At 42.2% G+C, this 20,762-nt stretch overlaps 1 protein-coding gene across 1 annotated transcript in view; it reads right to left on the bottom strand.

The window, feature by feature from the left end:
- CRB1 (crumbs cell polarity complex component 1) overlaps positions 1 to 20,762 on the bottom strand; it is a 142,152-nt gene that overhangs the window by 102,622 nt on the left and 18,768 nt on the right. Inside the window, exons 3-5 of the mRNA XM_033916808.1 lie at positions 6,826 to 7,021; positions 4,357 to 4,496; positions 746 to 928 (exon numbers count right to left, since the gene is read on the bottom strand). Coding sequence (XP_033772699.1) covers positions 746 to 928; positions 4,357 to 4,496; positions 6,826 to 7,021 — 519 coding nt within the window. The remainder of the gene's footprint in view (positions 1 to 745; positions 929 to 4,356; positions 4,497 to 6,825; positions 7,022 to 20,762) is intronic.

The following is a 20,762-nucleotide window of genomic DNA, read 5'->3' as shown; positions in this document are numbered from 1 at the left end:
ATCACCAGACAAGGTAGGAAAAATGATTTTATTTTAAATTTAGCAAAGTGGAGGCAGTATTACCACAGTTTTCAAAGGAATTTGCCCAAATAACTTAATAGTTAACTGGGTAAATTCCCAGAGATGAAAACTTCCCTTCACTTACTATGCACAGTTCTGAATTTATATCTGCTGTCTATATTTTACAATATGGTCACCTTTTACTAAACCGCAATAGTGGTTTTTAGCGCAGGGAGCCTATGAGTGTCAAGAGCAGTGCTGGGCATTCAGCGCAGCTCCCTGCGCTAAAAACTGCTATTGTGGTTTAATAAAAAGGATGGAGGGTATATTTGTCTATTTTTGTATGCTATAAAAACCAAATACAGAGAGAGACTGAGAGCTGTTGACGAAGAGCTACGTGTGTGTCTTTCTTCCATTCCAGCCAGAATATCAGCTTTGTGTTCAGCCAAACAGGCCCAGGTTTCGCACTGAATAAAGTATTTTATAATTTTTATAATTTTTATTTCATAATAAAGTAATTATAAAATACTTTCTTTGTGTTTATTTGATTCCTATTCAAGAGAATTACTTTATATATAGTCAATATAGGCAGAGAGTTAAATTTTTTAACATTTTCTAATGGTGGTGTGCCTCGTGATTTTTTTCATGAAACAAGTGTGCCTTTGCCCAAAAAAGGTTGAAAAACACTGGTCTAACCCACAAATATTTCCTGGTACAATATCTCTCTGCTCATCTACTTACCCACCTGTAAATCCTGATTGGCACTGGCAGATATAACCTGCAGCATGGTAGTAGCTGAATTCAGCAGGCAGTACTGGGACATTTCCATACAGGTCCACCCTTGACAGCTCAACACAATGACCCTTCTGGAGGCAAGGGTTACTGCTGCATTCATTGATATCAGTCTCACAATGAAAGCCTGTGTAACCTGAATGACAGGAATTGAAAAATGTCATTTCCTCCAGATGTTGTTCTGTCATTTTGGGCTCCTTTAACTAAGTTGTGAGAGCGTTTCTAGCGCACACAGGATTGTAGCGTGCGATAAACCCGCGCTAAGCGGCTAGAACTAACGCCAGCTCAATGCTGGCATTAAGGTCTAGCATGCACGGCAATTCAGTGCACGCTAAAACTGCTATCGCAGCTTAGTTAAAAGAGCCCTTTATATACTCACACCTTTGTGTATTTATATAAAGAGAGAAAAAAATTCAAAAACATTTATGTGGACAAATAATTTGTTGAATAAACAAGCTGTCTGAATATAGGCCTCTTTTAAAATGAGTAAAAATGTGTGTGCCTGACATGAAGGTGATCCATGCCCACTAACTGATCTCAGGCCCTAGATCAAGGGTGTCAAAGTCCCTCCTCGAGGGCCGCAATCCAGTCGGGTTTTCAGGATTTCCCCAATGAATATGCATGAGATCTATTAGCATACAATGAAAGTAGTGCATGCAAATAGATCTCATGCATATTCATTGGGGAAATCCTGAAACCCCGACTGGATTGCGGCCCTCGAGGAGGGACTTTGACACCCCTGCCCTAGATCATCTTTAAAATTTTGCCCCGTCTAGGTTTTTCAGTCTGCCCGAGTAGTCCCATTTTGCAACAGGAAAAACAGGATTACACATCCCCAGTATGCAAAGTACCAGGAGCAGAACTTGGCCTATTACCACAAAAGTGTCAGGATGAGTTGTTGCATACTGAGACATCCTGTTATTGGTAATATTGGTGCATTTTTGGAAAGTTAACATGCTGACTTTGGGGGGGAGGAAAGATCATATGTCCAGAAACATAGCATACAATGAAAACCAAGGCACTACCTCGACCTAATTTGAATGAAGAATATTCTCATACACCAGTCAATATCAGCAAGACATTACCTCACTGTTTTGCCAAACTTCATTCAATGTAGTTTAACGTTATTTTCAGGTCCTCAGCGGGCCACCACGCACTCAAATCATTTCATTGTGCGGGGCTTTATGCACCCATTCGTTACTGGACCCATGGATTTTGTATGCGTTTTTCATAAATATTAATTTTAACTTCATAAATTTAAGTATAAATATATACGCTAAAAGTACTTAGCTTATAAATAAGACGCTAGTCGGGAGGGTAGAAACATCAATCATCCAACATGTTTTGCCCGTGTGCTTCACAGGGCTTTATCAAGGCTCCCTCTCCCTAAAACAAATATAAAACACTCTTAAGTGCCCGAATTTTCAACATATAACACATATTTAGTGCTGTAGTTTAAACTTATTCATGCTATTGATTAACTCTTACCGCTCATAACCACAGTCTCCCACCATTGCGTCAAGAACGAAATGGCGGTCACGCTCTTAGTCAGCTGATTTTATACGTACCTCAGACAACCACGTCCCACAATGGTGGGAGACTGTGGTTATGAGCGGTAAGAGTTAATCAATAGCATGAATAAGTTTAAACTACAGCACTAAATATGTGTTATATGTTGAAAGTTCGGGCACTTAAGAGTGTTTTATATTTGTTTTAGGGAGAGGGAGCCTTGATAAAGCCCTGTGAAGCACACGGGCAAAACATGTTGGATGATTGATGTTTCTACCCTCCCGACTAGCGTCTTATTTATAAGCTAAGTACTTTTAGCGTATATATTTATACTTAAATTTATGAAGTTAAAATTAATATTTATGAAAAACGCATACAAAATCCATGGGTCCAGTGACGAATGGGTGCATAAAGCCCCGCACAATGAAATGATTTGAGTGCGTGGTGGCCTGCTGAGGACCTGAAAATAACGTTAAACTACATTGAATGAAGTTTGGCAAAACAGTGAGGTAATGTCTTGCTGATATTGACTGGTGTATCAGAAACATAGCATAACATTAAAACATGTATTTATATACCGCAAAATCATAAAGTTCTATGTGGTTAACAAAGCAAGAAAAACTGAACAATCTCAGCAAATTACAAAACATCACACTTCTAAGAATTTAACAAATAAATAGGTGTTTAGCAATTTTCTAAAATGCTGGTTAGAAGAATGCTCTTAAATTATGCAAGGATCCATTGTTCTGCAGTACAGTTTATTAGACAATCAGACCTGGTTTGAGTAGCAGTTTGTAGACTAGAGTAGCATTGTATTTATATATTTATGCGCTTCCAGATGACGTAATAAGGCAGATTACGGTACTGGGGTTTAAGAAAGGATTGGACAATTTCCTGCTGGAAAAGGGGATAGAAGGGTATAAATAGAGGATTACTGCACAGGTCCTGGACCTGTTGGGCCGCCGTGTGAGTGGACTGCTGGGCACGATGGACCTCAGGTCTGACCCAGCGGAGGCATTGCTTATGTTCTTATGTTATGTTCTTACATTTGTATTTTTATTCTGCCTATGTTCTAAGTGGAGTTCAAATCAATTTACATACGGTAGTTAAATACAAATTAAAACATAACATTCACTGAAGTCTAAAAACAGTGCATCATACCTCCAATACCATACAGAATGTATTTGTAAACATCACACTGTACTATAGGTTTCAGAAAACAAATGTGCCTTTGGACCACTTCTTAAAGAGCTCTATATCTTCCCTGAAGAAGCCCTTTCTGGAAACATCAATCGCTCCTCCTAAACTTACTTGCTCCACTTCATCACTGACGCTGAAACCGTGGATTGAAGACAAAGTTTTATTTTATTTTTCTTTCCAGCTTATGATTTATCTTTAATCTTATCTATTGTTTTGCCTTTTGTCTTTGTTTTGTTCTATTTCTATCATTTAAATTTCTCCAGAATTCTACTGTTCAACGGCTCCCCCTTCTGCTTCTATTCCTTTCTCTCCTCTCTTCTACCTTCCAAAGCATTTAGATCAATGCTGTCTTGTTAAAATGTTTATTTTATTTTTATTTTTCCTATAACTCTACTTTTCACTTCTCTATTATCCTACAGGTACTTTAGTTAGATTGTGAGCCTTCGGGACAGTAAGGGAATTTTTCAAGTACCTTTCTTATTTCTAATCTTAATGTATATTTTCTGTAAACCGCTTAGAACCTAACGGATGTAGCGGTATATAAAAAATAAATTACATTACATTACATCTTCAAGCAGTCTAATATCAACTTATAATAAGCAATTTATTCCATGCACTTGGTCCTACAAGTGATAAGTATTCTACACTTGTTTCTTTCAGCAAAGTGTACCTTTGACAGTGCTAGAATGGTCAGCTGTAAAGTTCCTTCTGATCTCAAGGCCCTACCAGGTCATTAGATCTGTAAGACCCGTGAGAAACAGAGCAGAGCTACAGTACCAGGATGTAGGGCCTTGTGGCCCAGAAGCAGCTTTTCCAGCATCCAATGAAGTTGTATAAGAAGAATAAAGCTCTTACCAGGCCAGCAGTGGCAGGTGTAATTCTCACCATTCTCCTCACAGGTTGCATTATTGTGGCAAGGCTGTGACCAGCAGAGCGGGATTAAGATCTCACAGTGCAAACCCATGAATCGTGTGTCAGTACAGTCACAGCTGTAACTGTAAATGAAAAACAAACATTCAATCAAACTAAGAGTCAGATGTGTTAAGAATTGAAAGCTAAGTTTTTCTGCATATTACATTCTATGGAGAAAACTGCTATTTTTAAGAACTGTCAGATTTAAATGTTTTCACTGATACACGATTGATTTACTTCATTCCAAACTTGCACTTGGCACTTTACTATTTATTGATTGTTATATATATATGAAAGACACTTTGGGCTCCTTTTACGAAGCCGCGTTAGCGGCTTTAGCGCATACACTTTTTTAGCACGTGCTAACCCTCCCTCCACTAGTCAAAAGGAGGAGGCGGTAGCGGCTAGCACGGCCGGCAAACATAACATAACATAGCTATTACGCGCATCAAACCACTAACGCGGCTTCATAAAAGGTGATGGTTGTGGGTATAATCCTGTAGGGCGCTTTGTGCGCTCATGCGCTGAGGATAAACCCAGGTGAACTCCTTTGAAGCTTTATTTCTCCCAGGACTGATGAGTCTCCCTGTGTTAACCATTCTACAAATTTAATTTTTCTTAATTCTCTTTGAATAGAGTGAGTGCTGGTGCATAGTTGGACTACAAGGAACTGAAGCAGGTCTGTGGGAGTGTACTAGATTTGAAATTGACCCTTTCATATTTAGAAAGAACTTTAGGCTTTTTGATACTTAAGAATTTTTCCCACAGACCTGTGGAAGGTAATTTGATAACAGGATGCCATGGGTAGGTGTTCTTTTATAGACAAGTAGGCACCTTGTATTGGTGTATAGGGCACAGAGCATGGTTTATGGTTTGTTTATTAATCCGCCTTTTACAAGGTGAAGTACAATAGCACACATAATAACACTTCACAAACATTTCAAATATCTTTCAAAACTAAATACATATAGCCTTCATCTTAGACATCAACTCTCCATAAGTCTTTTGTTTTGGTTAGTTAGATTGTGAGTTTTTGGACAGTTAGGGATTTATTTATTTTTTTTCAAAACACCTAATATTAAATAATACATTGTTTGTGAACCTCAAAGAAGTATTGGCGGCATATAAATAAAAATTGCATTGTATTGTATTGTACATATACCAATATTCGGATTATTTAGGGCTACTCAATTCTGGTCCTCAAGGACCACAGGCAGGCCAGGTTTTCAGGATCTCCACAGTTAAAATGCATGAGAGAAATTTGCATGCACTGCCTCCTTGGTATGCAAACCTCTCTCATGCAAATTCATTGTGGATATCCTGAAAACCTGGCCTGCCTGAGGACCTCAGGACTAGGTTGAGTAGCCCTGATGTAAATTAATGTGTTGTATAATCTACATGTCTAAGTGCGCTCTGCTAAAATCTATCCCTGTGCTTGCGTAGCAACAAAGTGCACACCATCATGTCACGGTGTGTACTTTTGGGCTGGATGGTTTTGTATAACAGTTAATTTACGCACATGTTTGGCCACTTAATGCAAGGGTATGACTTTATAAAATTACCTCCAAATAGTCTGGTTATCAAACTATGAGGTCGATATGAAAAGTAGCACTTTTTTGCTACCATTTTAATGCACTTCTTTGTGAGCTGAAATATTGACCAATTTAAGGAAGATTTAGTTTACAAAACATAGGGGCCCTTTTACAAAAGTTTATTACGTAATGAGAGTTTTACTATTGAAATTGTATTTTACAAATATTTGTATTTTTTTTACTATATTTTTGTATTTCGCTGATTGTCCAGATCTTTTCAGTATAAACTGCCTAGAACTTTTGGTTATGGCGGTATAAAAGAATAAAGTTATTATTATTATTATTAAAGCTGCTAACCTACAAATAAGTCTGCACATGCACGCCAGTTGGTAGGAGTGTCATATAATTAGCACATGCAAATTCACATATTAACCAATGTTGTGAGATCTAGGCAGAGAATGGGCGAGGCCTGCAAATTACAGTTGGCCTATAGTCCAGGGCTTCCCAATCTTTTTGTGGCTGTGATCCCATGATTGCTGCTAAATAAAATTGTGTGACCTCCTGAAGGTACAGAATAATAATGCACCTATGGAGAGCTCAGCTAGGTTGTGACCCCAAAAGCAGATTTTGTGACACCATTTGGGGTTCCAACCTACATTCTGGGAAGCTCTGGAATAGTTCTTACTGCATACTGTCATTTTTGCTGGTAGTGTAGGAAGCGGGGTAGCAAGAGAAGGAAGTGCCCAAGGTTGGATTTAGACATCATATTGAAACTGGCCCACCACGACTCTGCTGTAAATGAATAGAGAGTTGTCTGTCTAGCAGTGTCTATTCATGCTGAATTGTCAGAATTTGAGCTCTGAATTCTAGAAGGCATTACCCGTTGTCTTTATCTATACACTGTCCTCTGTTCAGGCATGGTTGACTGGCACATTCATCAATGTTGACGTCACAGTGATCACCATGGAATCCAGGTGCGCAGGAACAGAAATAGCTGCCCAAGGAATCATGACAGGTTGCTTTATTCAGACAAGGCTCTGACAAGCACTCATCAATTTCCAGCTCGCAGTTCCTACCTTTAAAGAATTTCAAAATGGTTTTGACACAGAAAAACATTATGTTAAAATTGTGCTTCAATCAGGCATGCAAAAGCATTATGAAAACTCATTTTGCACTTGCAAGAAAAGTTGAGAAGTCAGAAAATTCATTTGGAGTAAAACGTAAATGCAACAGTGACATAGAACAGCATCTCATAAGGTACGAGCTTTTTTCCCCAATATGCTTTAATAGGTCAGGCTCTATATGGTGAAAACAGAGAGTAGGTTTTACCATATGTGGTTTTCAAGAGCGTGCCACCGAATTCTGTTATTGGTTTTCATTAGCTGATAGATGCATCTGAGTGTATTAAGCAAATGCACTGTATATCCTGCAGATGAGTCTTTGCATTTTCATGCACATTTTTTCCATACTAATAACGGAGGATTATTGTGCAAAGAGGAATGTGGTAATAAAGTAGCCTTTTCCCCAGTTAGAATTGGAAAAACCAACTACCACAAACTATGTGAAAGCATTTTATGGGTTGTTGGGATTTTGTTGTTGTTTTTTTTTGCCTATTTGTGTGCATTAATAGGCATGTTAGGTCATTTTTTCTATATATATATTTTGGAGGGAGCATGCCATAGATGAAGAATGATTGTGGAAGCATTAATCAGTTCGTTATCTAATTAACACGAGTATTTACCGCTTCCTACATAAGGGACAATACGGACTCATGTTAATTTTTTTATAGGTCAATAACCCTTAACCAGGGTGCTTGAGGCCTTTTTCCCCCGCTAAGAAAATATGGTACTAGTTTAAAAGAATATTAATTTAAAAGAATATGAAATAGTACCAACCACAGGGTCCTATAGAAATCCATATCCAGTAGGGTTATTGGTCTATGACATATCATTGGAAGGATAGTATGGATCTTTTACAGGTGTCATGTACTAATGTGAACATTAGTGCAAATCCTGAAATGTTAAAAAAATGAGTGTCTTGAAACAGTGCTCCATTAAATCTGGGCTTAGTATGTTGCATTTAAAACCTGTGGTTTGCTTTATAAAATCTTAGAAGGCTGTCTTTAGGAAATTTTGACTATTTCTCTAGGAGTGCCATCTTCAGGTCACACCCAGTATATTTTGGAACCTTGCCTTTTGTGTTTCCCTAAAATAAAAAGTCTAAAACTTAAATGTTTTTTTAGAGAGTCTTGTCTTTTTTTCATTTTGTAAAAATTTTGAACACTTTGCCTCAAACGGTACGTTTAATTCCTCCTTCTATTATTCCAAAAGCAATTGAAAACTAATTTATTCTGCAAGCTTCTTATTGTGACAGGGTGAAGATCCTGGCCAGCAGAAGGAAGCCTCAGCAGTAGTAATGGAGCTCCTGCTCCATTACATATAGGTTCCTGCAGAGGCACCTGGGAGCTGTCCACTCATCCTGAGTAGAAAGGGGTGCTGAAAAGAACAGTTCCAGAACAGAGAGTTAGGGAAAGCAAGAGCTCTTTTGGGAACCCAGGCAATTATCAAGTGGAGAATTGTTGGTTTTAGTCCAGCCCTCAGTAAGCCTGATCTAGACCAGTTTTTCCAGTAGAGCTTGAAATGACCATAGAGAGTCAAGCTTGATGACCAGAACAGGGCCTAGTGGGGAGAGACTGTGTGATTGAGAAAGTCCTCAAGGAGAGGATCTGAGGGACCTTGAGAGTCTTCAGGAAGTGTATCTAGAAGAAAAAACTAAGGGCTAGATTCACTAACCTTTTTTCTGGGGGTGATCTGTGGCCGATTTCACCAGGCCTGATCGATTCAGAACACGAACACGCCCCCCCTCCGACCACATGGATCGTGAGTTTGCAATCCTGACCATGTGCAGACCATCTGCTTTTCCTGCAGATGGTCTGCGCATGAGTTTTGGGTTGAGGTTTGTGGGGTTTTTTTTATTGCTGGTTTGTTTTTTTGTAGCACTGACTCTCCTGCTCTCCCCTTCCAGCTGCTCTTGCCGCCTAGACTCTCCTGCTCTAAGCTGTCAATTTATACAATATATAGCCGGTATTAAAGAAGGGTTTTGTCGCTGGGGGGGGGGGGGGTGAGGAGACAAAGCTGCTCTTTTAGCTTAGACATCCAAGACCCCTCCATATAACTGCCCTTCCCCGCAGTGCAGCCCCGCTTTAAAACTACAGGCTGCATTGTGGGGAAGGGCGGCATTTTTCCCCACAGACTCAGCAGGCTTGCAGTTTGAATGGGCCCCAACTCTCCTGCTCTCCCCACCCCGGTGACAGCAGCCTCTTCCCTGTCACCAACTGTCAGCTGGTCATGCCCTCTTCTCTGCAGCCTTTCCTGTAGTGCAAGCTCTGCGGCGTGCAGCCCCGCTTTAAACCCACGGGCTTGCACTGTAGGGAAGGCGGCAGAGAGGACATGGGGGAGAAAGCAGGGCTGGAATTTCAGGATTGTTGCTTGCAGGAAAAAAAATCTTAAGATCGGGGCAGAGTGCAGGGCGGCAATGGAGCAGGAGAGTCAGAAAGCCGTTTGCGACTGGTCCCCAGCAGTCGCTTTTTGGGTTGATCGTCTAGCCCAGTCAGATCAGGAACTTTTTTTAGTGAATCGCATCCCTGCCTACTTTGCATGCAGTTCCCCTCATCTACATGTGTGGATTGGAATCGGATTGCTACACAGGTTAGTGAATAGTGCAGGAGGGAAATCGGGTTGCAAAGGGCTCACAAACCGATCGGTACACGATCGGTTTGCTTAGTGAATTTGGGCCTAAGTGACTAGTGACAGGAAGGGCCATGGAGTAACCAGTGTACCAGTGGTAGACCTGGCTGAAAGTGACTAGCAAGTAACCTGCAAAGAGGAAGTGGTCAGAAGACCCAAAGGAGCTCAAGGTTCTAGGTTGATGGTGACTGGCAAGTAACCAATAGAGGGACAAGCAGGGCCAGTGGCAACCAGCAGAAAGACTGGTAATGGTACTGGGAGTGGTTGAAGATCCAAAAGGAAGCAGCCCAAAGAACCAGAGATCATTGGCTGAAGGTAACTGGTGAGTGACCGGCAGTGGCAACCAGGGGAAAGACTGGTAATGGTACCGGAAGCAGCCTGAAGACCCAGAGGTTCAATGAGGGTTGGAGAGGACCCAGTGAAGAACAAGAGACCCTCAACTGACAGTGACTGGTGAGTGACCAGTGGAGGGACTGGTAATGGTACCGGAAGCAGCCTGAAGACCCAGAGGTTCAATGAGGGTTGGAGAGGACCCAGTGAAGAACAAGAGACCCTCAACTGACAGTGACTGGTGAGTGACCAGTGGAGGGACTGGTAATGGTACTGGAAGCTGCCTGAAAACCAGAAACTAGTGGTGACCAGGGAAGAGCTTGGAAGAACATAGTCAGGTTTTAGAAGTGTTTATGAGCCCAGTGGCGCTTTTTTTTACCAGGTCTTGCCAAGCCAGACTAGAACATTTTAGAACTATAGCAGTTTTTTCTTTCCCATACTGTAACAGCGTGCAATATAAAAGCTGCCTTGGTCCTAACCTAACGTGACCATTTATTTTTTTCATCAAAAGGGGACATCTATTAATTGTCAGTCCCGCCCCCAATCCCACCCCAGTCCCGCCCCAATCCCGCCCTAGCCCCACCCCAACCTGCCATAGCCCCGCCCCCAATCCCGCCCCAAATTTCTTCCATTCATTTTTTATGTACACATAATATCTTCATATTAATTCATAATGGTAACCTTAAAATTAAAAAAACCTACAAAGCACACTATACGCAGAGAAAATGTTAATTATCATTTATATTTGGGGGGGTTTCAAAGATGTCACCTCAGTAACTATAGAAAAATAGACAAATATAGTGCAAAATATAGACAGCAGATATAAATTCTCAAAACTGACATGTTTTGATCATTAAATTGAAAATAAAATCATTTTTCCTACCTTGCTGTCTGGTGATTTCATGAGTCTCTGGTTGTGTTTCCTTCTGACTGTGTATCCTTTCTTTCATTTCTTTCTTTCTGCACTCAGGCCCAACAATTGTCCCTTTCTATTCCCTCCCTCCTTCCTATGTCCTTAGTGCCCCCAGTGCCTCTGACCTGTATCCCTAGTGCCCCCAGTGCCTCCTTCCCTTGTCCATAGTGCCCCCAGTGCCTGTCCTGTGTCCTTAGTGCCCCTGTGCCTCCTTCCCATGTCCATAGTGCCCCCAGTGCCTGTCCTGTGTCCTTAGTGCCCCCAGTGCCTCCTTCCCATGTCCATAATGTCCCCAGTGCCTCTGTCCTGTGTCCCTAGTGCCCCCAGTGCTTCCTTCCTATGTCCCTCCCCCAAAGCCAGCCTGCCTGCCTACCGCCTTCCCTCCCTCCAGTGCCTGATTCAACCCCCCCCCCGGCGGATTCAACTCCCCCCACCCATCCGTCCTCCGCCACTGCCTGCCAGTCTGCCTCCCTGCCGCGCCGATTCAAACCCTGGGCCACCACCGCTGCTTCTTCCCGACGTCAATTTTGACTTCGGAGAGGAAGTTCGGGTCAGCCAGGCAGCGATTGGCTGGCCTACAACTTCCTCTCCGATGTCTAAATTGACATCAGGAAGAAGGCAAAGAAGCAGCGGCGGCGGCCCAGGGTTTGAATCGGTGCGGCAGGGAAGGAAAGTGATCACCCATCCTGATGTCCCCGCGCACAGCTGTGGGACACTGTCCCTGAAAATGGGACAGTTCGGTGTCCCAAAGCGGTGAGTTGGGACAATGGGACAGTCGGTCCGAAAACGGGACGTATGGTCACCTTATCCTAACCTGTTAATTTTATTATTATTATTATTATTGAACAAATCAGCACTGCCTTTGCCTGGTTCTAGATGATCAGATTTATCAAGTACAGAATCAATTATGAAAAAGTACCCCCCTTTTTACTAAACCACGATAACAGTTATTAGCGCAGGGAGTTGTGCTGAATACGCCACGCTGTTCCCAACGCTCATAGAGTTCCTATGAGCGTTTGGGAGCAGTGCGGAATCTATCCCCTTTCAATTTTAGAGAGTGCCCTCTCGTTCTCCCTACCATAGAGAGGGTGAACAACCTACCCTTATCTACTAAATCTATTCCCTTCAGTACCTTGAATGTTTCGATCATGTCCCCTCTCAATCTCCTCTGTTTGAGGGAGAAAAAGCCCAGTTTCTCTAATCTCTCTGTAATCCCTCCGTTGGTCATCTGATCAGTTTGGCACTTTTTGGCACTTAGATGCTTTCAAAGAGTCGCCCAAAACATCTAAGTTCCACCCAGAATGTTTTACAAAAGGTGTGATTATCTCTGCATGACATCCAAGTCTGGCCTGCCCCAAGTACGCCCATAACATGCTTTTTTAATAAGTCCCTTTGAACTCTGAATGCACAGCGGGTGAAACGTTTTCAAGTTTCAAGTTTTATTAGGATTTTATATACTGCCTATCAAGGTTATCTAAGCGGTTTTACAATCAGGTACTCAAGCATTTTCCCTATCTGTCCCGGTGGGCTCACAATCTATCTAACATACCTGGGGCTATTGAGGACTGAGCGACTTGCCCAGGATCACAAGGAGCAGCGTGGGGTTTGAACCCACAACCCCAGGGTGCTGAGGCTGTAGCTTCAACCACTGCGTCACACATCTCGTTAGACATCCAGGAAAACTGTTTTGAGTATCGGCACTTGGACATCCTGGTGATTAGGATGGCCAAGTGCTGACTTAGGTAGGACATTTTAGTTTTTTTGATTATGCCCCCAATAGTGGAATTAGAAAAGGTTTAAAGAAGAGCAACCAAGATGATACAGGAGATGGAACTCTTCTCATAAAAGGAGAGGCTTGTAAAAGAAATGGCTGAGTGGGAAATATGACAGAGGACTCCAAAATCCTGATTGGTATAGCCAGGTAAAACAGCTAATTTTTTTACTCTTTCAAAAAGTAGAAAGACTAGGGGACACTCAAAGTTACATGGTAATACTTTTAAAATGAATATGATGAACTATTTCCATTCAATGAATAATTGCACTTTGGAACTCATTGTCAGAGGATTTGGTTACAGTGGTCAGCATATATATGGGTTTTACAAAAGGTTTGAACAAGTTCCTGGAGGAAAAGTCCATAGTCTGCTATTGAGATAGACATGGGGGAAATCATTGCTTGCCCTGGGATCTGTAGCATGGAATTTTGCTACTATTTAGGATTCTGCCAGTCACTTGTGACTTGAATTGGCCACTGCTGGAAACAAGAGACTGGGCTAAATGGACCATTGGTCTGACCCAGTATGGCTATTCTTATATTCTGAACCCCAAGCATTTCCCACCTAAGGGATCTTTTCTAAAACTGCTTTTCAGGCTTAGAAGCTGAAGCTTCTCAATCTGATTTCTTCTTGCCTATCCTCTGGCTACCTTTTTTTTTGTGTGAAATTTTCAGCAGACTGCTTAATTAGTGAGTTCATTTCCATACCAATCCAAGATTCCCAGAAACGATAACTCATATTGTTCCCATGGACTCACTTTTTCCTCACAGCCCTGTTACAAGTTCTGGAGCTCCCTCTAGCACCCAATTAATAATTAGTGACATACTAACCAGCCCATCACAACTGTATGTAAAGAATGATTGAAATGTATGTTTTGAATTAACCTAAAACAAATCATAAGAAAGAATTATTTTGCTAAGATGCGTATAAAAACATTTACCTTTTTTCTAACTTTTCATGTTAAAAACATACATTAAATTAAAAATCTTTCATCTATTATTATTTAAGTCCTTAACAGCAGTGATATTGATACCTATGGCATGACTGACCAAGTTCTTCAATTTTACTTGTATCTGAAGAAGGGAATTTTATAACCTTAGAAATTCACATACAATAACTTTTGGAAAAACATTTATATTATAACACAAATGGAACACTGTCTTGTGCAAGTGCAAATCCTAGAATATCACAAGAAAATGGAATGTAAAAGAAAAAATGAAAACCCTGCATAAAATCTACTTTTCTCTAAAATCAGCATAGCACCAATCACCCATCCTGGCATATATTCTGCCCTCACCCTGATAGCATACCATGCCAGAACCTCCCCCCCCTCCCTCCCTCCCAACAGCACCTACAAATAGATCTATGTGCCCCAATGGGTGATTGGTGCTGTTGGAAGGTTTTGCCTTGGTGTGCAGTCAGAGGGAGACCAGTGAAGCTGCCATAGGCAGGGGCGGGGGGGGGGGGGGGGGGACACCGAGACTGGGATCATTGCCTTTGGCAGAGGAAGCAGCAATTTCAGAATGCTGCTCCCACACCTATGTAGAGGCAGGGAGTATTTTAGTTTTCTAGGTTCAATACCTCTCTCAGAATCATTTCAATTTCTTATCAAAGAATTTCACTGAACATTTCTTGCATCAATGATATTGTTGACTTAAGCTACAAATTGTATAAGGGGAGAGCCTCTGATCCTCGTGCGTTGATGATTGTATCAACTGCACTGGAAAGGGAATAATTCTTCACCGGCACTTTATCCCCCTCCTACTTGCGAAATCACTCAAACTTAAAGTTTCAGGACATCAAGCTAGCTGCCGTTTCGCCCACAAGCTGCGTCAGGGCTCCGGACCGGTATAGCAGTGTACTAACTCACGATTCTGAGAGAGGTATTGGATCTAAAATTTGATCATCTTCTTTCTCACTCCTGTATTTGGGTTTTTGGTAGTACTTTAGTTTTCCCCATGTCCAACTTTCTGAAATTGCTATTTCCTCTGGACATACAGTCCTGTCCTATTATACAAGAGGCTTTTACATTTGCAGAGCCTCTTGTAAAACAGTATAGGAATTAAACACATGAAGATAATAATGAAGAGCATTTACAGCCTGCCAAATACCCAAACAAGGTTTGAGGTAAGTTTATATATCAGGAAACTGATTCATTAATCAGGAAACTGAACAAATTTGAACAGTTATATACCAAAAGATCATAAATCAAAAAACTCACATATAAAATTCAAAATAAAAATTTAGAAAATCAATAAATAATATTTCAAATATCTTACAAAACTGAAAATAATTTGAACACATCTGAATATTCACTGGTAATGATGTATTCAAACTTTTGACCAGCTGATATTTAAAAGACTTTTCATATAGAGATAACTTCTTTACTCCCTTAAGAACATGGTATTGCAAAGCAGCATAATTGCAAGCCAACTGGAGTCTTAGACCTCCTTCCCAGTGCATTCTGGGCCAGAGTCTTAGACCACTCCCACTGCATCCCAGAATGCACTGGGAAGGAGGTCTAAAACTCCAGTTGGCCAGAGGGTGTGAGCATCCCTCCAGCCAGACTTTCAAATACAAGGTGCGGAGGGTTGGGGTGGTGAGGGTACAGTTAGGGGTATGGAGTCTATATATTAGACCAGAAGTTGATATTGTTTTGAAGTATGGAATCCATACTCACTCATTTGAAGATGATACCCAGCTTCATGTCCCTTTAGGTTTAAATTGGATTATGCAATTGGAAAAACTAAGGATGTGTTTGTCTGAGATTAAAGATTGGATGACTTTTAATAAATTGCAGTTGAATTCTTTTAAAACTGAACTACTATGGGTACATAGAGATACTTGTCAGTATATTCATCCATTTGTTGGTTGGGAAATAACCTTGGTATTCAAATATCTTGAGCATTGTTTTGGATGATGGTCTTACCTTAATTAATCATTTATCTCAATTAGTGTCTACATCACGTCAATTAAAAATTTTAACCTCATGCATAATTTTTCTGAAGCTGACTTTACTCAATTGTTGTATGCTTTTGTGCTGTCACGCATTGATTATTGCAAGAATTTGCTTGCTGGGTTACCCGATAAAGATTTACGTCATTTGCAGGGTACAAAATGCTACAGTGAGACACATGGAAAATCTTGATCCTTTTGACGCTATTTCTTCAGTTTTAGATGAAGTTCACTGGCTTCCAATTAAGAAAAGAGGTAGTTTAAAGGTTTTAGTGATTGCTTTTAAGATTTTTCATGACATGTTTCCAAATTTTATGATGGAGAAGTTACCTGTTTATCATCCTAAACTAGGGGTGCCCACACTTTTTGGGCTTGCGAGCTACTTTTAAAATGACCAAGTCAAAATGATCTACCAACAATAAAATAAAATAAAAAACACAACGCACACTGTACACATAGAATTGTTAATTATCATTCCTATTCCGGGGGGTTTTCAAAGAGGTCAAAGCAGATGACTCTATGCACTGTCACCTCAGTAACAACCATATAAAAATAGACAAATACCCACCCCCTCCCTTTTTACTAAACCACGATAGCAATTTTTAGCGCAGGGAGCTGCACTGAATGCCCAGCACTACTCTCGATGCTCATAGGCTCCCTGCGCTAAAAACCTCTATTGAGGTTTAGTAAAAGGGGACCATATTGTAAAATATAGACAGCAGATATAAATTCAGACACATTTTGACCACCAAATTTAAAATAAAATCATTTTTCCTACCTTGTCTGGTGATTTCATGAGTCTCTGGTTGCACTTTCTTCTTCTGACTGTGCATCCAATCTTTCTTCCCTTCTTTTAGCCTGTATGCTTCCTCCTGACCTCATCCCCCCCCCAACGTTTTCTTCTTCTCTCCCTTCCCTCTCTTTCTTTCTCTCTTCATGCCCCCTTTCTTTTTTTTCTGTTTCTCTTCTTTCCTTCTGTCTCCCTGCCTGCCCTCTTTCTCCCTCCCTGCCCTCCCCCAAGCCACTGCCACTGCCGCTGCCATCGGATAACAGGCCCCCAAAGCCACCCGCCGCTGGCCAAGCTCTCCTTGCTTCGGGCCCACCAGCATTCCTCTCCCCGACATCAGTTTTGCCGTCGGAAAGGAAGTTCCGCTGGCCAGAACTTCCTCTCTGACGGCAGAATTGACGTCGGGGAGAGGAAGGCTGATCGGCCCAAGATTGACCTATTGGGAGAAATGCTGCCGGGTCCTGCCTTTGAGGAAACAGAAAGTAGGCAGGACTTGGCAGCAAGAAGAGCAAATCGCAAGCTTCACTGATCTGTCTCCCGCTTTAGCCTGCGAATGGGGCTCTAACATGTGCGTGCCGGCTTCCCTTCTCTCCCCCCCCTGGACATAACTTCCGGTTTCAGAGGGAAGAGAAGAGAAGCTGGTACAAGCACACGTTAGCCCCCGGAGCATAAGTTCTCCAAGCCGTTTTTTTTTTTTTAATGTTGAGCAGTGGCGGAAGCAGCAGAATTCAGGAGCAGGCCAGTCAGGAGGGGAAAAAAGAGAAGGGAACCCGCTCTGCGATCGACTGGGGTCGCCTGAGCGAGCGACCTGTCGATCGCGATCGACGTATTGGGCACCCCTGTCCTAAACGATCATTATGTTCTCAACAACAGAAACCTTTTTGTATTCCTTATGTGAAAATGCTTCATCTTGAATGTGATCGTAAAAGAGCTTATTCACTGTTTGAAGCAAAGTTGTAGAATCAATTTCCTTCTCGTATTAGATCGCTTGACAATTTGTTGCTGTGAAAACATATTTGTTTCTGAACTGTTATGTTACAACTCAGAAGTACAGTTTAAATTGGTTTTGAAATTTGAAAGAATGTTAGATGTAATTTGTTATAGGTTTGCCAGTTTCATTATGGATGTATATTATAACCTGTTCTGGGCTAACCTAGGAAGACAGGCTAGAAAACTAAGGCCCTCTTTTACTAAGCTGCGGTAGAGGTTTCTACCGCAGCCCAGAGAACTAAATGTTCCGATGTTGCTCCGACGCCCATAGGAATTCTCTGAGCATCGGAACATTTAGCACTCCGGACTGTGGTAGAAACCTCATCCGTGGCCTAGTAAAAGGGGGAACGGTAAAGTAAATAAATAATATAACGTGTACTGTATGACACTGGGTTTCATATGGGGAGTCACCACCTAGGAAAGTCATATGAGCACAATACATTAAATCCTCAATTCACTGTGCATTAGCGGGCCAAAGAGCAAATAGAATGTTATGTATTATTCAGAAAGGAATGGAGAATAAAAAGGAACATAATGCCTCTCCATGGATTCACGACTGTTATGCTGCAAAATGGATTTTCACCAAGAATTGATTATGTAAGACTTCAAACTTCTTGATTCAGTACTTTTGGTCATTTTAGTTTCCTATTAATTTTTTTAAAAATGTTTCTATAATTGTTCTTTCACATCGAAAGTGTAGAATACGTTTAGCAAAACAAATAAAATATTTGTTCAAAAAATTAGTTCCAAAAATGCACCTTTTTAAAGAGCAGAATGTGAAAAGTGGGCATTGGTGTGAAGATTTTTAAAAGGCAGTTTGGCACATATGAAAATCAGCTTGATGCTTATGAGCTTCCCCTAGAGCAGGGGTGTCCAATGTCGGTCCTCGAGGGCCGCAATCCAGTCGGGTTTTCAGGATTTCCCCAATGAATATGCATGAGATCTATTAGCATACAATGAAAGCAGTGCATGCAAATAGACCTCATGTATATTCATTGGGGAAATCCTGAAAATCCGACTGGACTGCAGCCCTCGAGGACCGACATTGGACACCCCTGCCCTAGAGCTATAGTATAATACAGCATTCTAATGTCTGCATTTTTCCTGAGAAAAACTGGATTCTTTGTAGGTGGTGATACCTTGCATTAGTTCAACAGGAACATAATGCAAAAATATGCTGTGTGAGCTTCCCAGACCCCACAATTCCCTCCTTCAACTGAGAATCCATTAAAACGTTTTACCAATAAAAAGGAACCTTGGCCAACTTATCTTGTTTGATCAGTGCTCAGTGCTGCCTTCATTCTGCAATCTTTTTATTATACAGTTTGCCTCCCTGTATTTTTCTATTGTCCCTTTTATTTCTGTGCCAGTCTTCCATGGGTGCCATGCAGAGATCACAAAGAATGCCTCCTTGTCCCATCTGTACAGCAACCAGCACAGGCTCCAGGCTGGACACCGAGACACTCCAGGACTTGTCCTGTTCAGTTCATAGCAGCCATGCTGTTATACAATTGATTCTAGTGCTGTATCAAAATGAGCCTTCCTCTAGGCCAGGAGGGGAATGGATTCCTTTTATCAGCTCCTCGGTTCTTCATCTTAATCTGGCTGCCCACTGACAGCAGCAGGAGGGCAACAGGATATATCAGATAGCACCCTCCGTACACCTGGCAGATTTAAGAAGAGCTATTTCATTTTGGATTTTGTAGAAATCATGCCTCCCCCTCTGCGTTCTCTCTCATGAAGGGTTTCATTAAATTGTACTTTTGGATCTTGTTTTACTTTTACACTGTGTTATTCCTTTTTCCTTGCAATTGTCACAGTGAGATGCAATATCACTATTTTTTCCAAGCTAATCAATGAGCATATTACCCCATATCTCCGACAACTGCATTGGCTACCAGTTGTATTTAGAATCCAATGTAAAGCAATTATGCTATGTCATCAATTTTTATATTAACAATATTAAAGAATGGACAGAAACCTCTACCGTTATATACACAATGCAAAAACAGGTTTCTGAGCAGAACTGTGATCAAACAAGGATCGAGAGGAAAAGACCTCAGATTCCTGCACCAACATGGAATATAAATTCAAAGTGGTTTAAGCAGGGACAGGTTTTCTTTCATAGGTCAATAAACCTCTCTTAGCTCATCGTAAAAATACTTATAGCAGGTGAATTATGCACTATCTAATATAATAAAACGCTAAGCCGCGCATGCGCACTCCCACCTGCATGCGTCTGTTTTCCGTGAGATGTAGGGCACCTCAGGTAGGAGTGCGCATGCGCGCAAATCTCTCTGGCCGGTCAGCAGCAGCGTCTTCACTCCTCTCCCCAGCACACCCGAACCCCCATTCAGCCTCCCATCCAACCCTCCCTTCGGCTCCCTTAGTCCCTTGCCGCCCCTCCTCTTCTCTTCCCGCCCCGCGGTCCCGACAAACGTCCTGACTCCAGCAGGTCTAAACACGCTGCTTCGCGGCCTGCTACTGCCCTGATTTGCTCTGCCCGACACGGCAGAGCAAATCAGGCAAGTAAAAAGCCGCGAAGCAGCGTGTTTAGAGTGCTGCGGCCCCTGCTTGAATAAGGACATTTGTCGGGACCGCGGGTAGGGGGCGGCAAGGAACTAAGGGAGCGGAGGGTTGAAATATATTTATTTCAGGTAGCATTTGACGACAGGTAGGTCTATAGAAAATGAACTGCCACTTACTGGGACAAGCCACTGATTTTCTTTAAATGGTGAGAATAGGACCCGATATGGGGGCAGCTTTGGGGGAGGGGTGTGCTGCGAGGCAGACAGCTTTGCTTGGGGGGGAGAAGACAGAAGGGGGGCCACGGAGACACACTCAGGGATGAACTGGAGAGGGAGAGGGAGAGGGAAAGGGGGCTGCTTTGGGGGAGGAGTGTGCTGGGAGGCAGACAACTTTGCTTGTGGGGAAGACAGAAGGGGGGCCACGGAGAGACAGTCAGGGAGGAACTGGAGGGGGAGAGGGAAAGGGGGCTGCTTTGGGCGAGGGGTGTGCTGGGAGGCAGACCGCTTTGCTTGGGGGGGGAATACAGAAGAGGGGCCACGGAGAGACAGTCAGGGAGGAACTGGAGGGGTAGAGGGAAAGTGGGCTGCTTTGGGGGAGGGGTGTGCTGGGAGGCAGACAGCTTTGCTTGGGGGGAGACAGAAGGGGGGCCATGGAGAGACAGTCAGGGAGGAACTGGAGGGGGAGAGGGAAAGGGGGCTGCTTTGGGGGAGGGGTGTACTGGGAGGCAGACAGCTTTGCTTGGTGGGGGAAGACAGAAGGGAGGACACGGAGAGACAATCAGGGAGGAACTGGAGG

This window comes from Geotrypetes seraphini, chromosome 12, assembly GCF_902459505.1.
Source record: "Geotrypetes seraphini chromosome 12, aGeoSer1.1, whole genome shotgun sequence".
Taxonomy (NCBI): Eukaryota; Metazoa; Chordata; class Amphibia; order Gymnophiona; family Dermophiidae; genus Geotrypetes; species Geotrypetes seraphini.
This window is presented reverse-complemented; position numbering and strand designations above follow the sequence as displayed.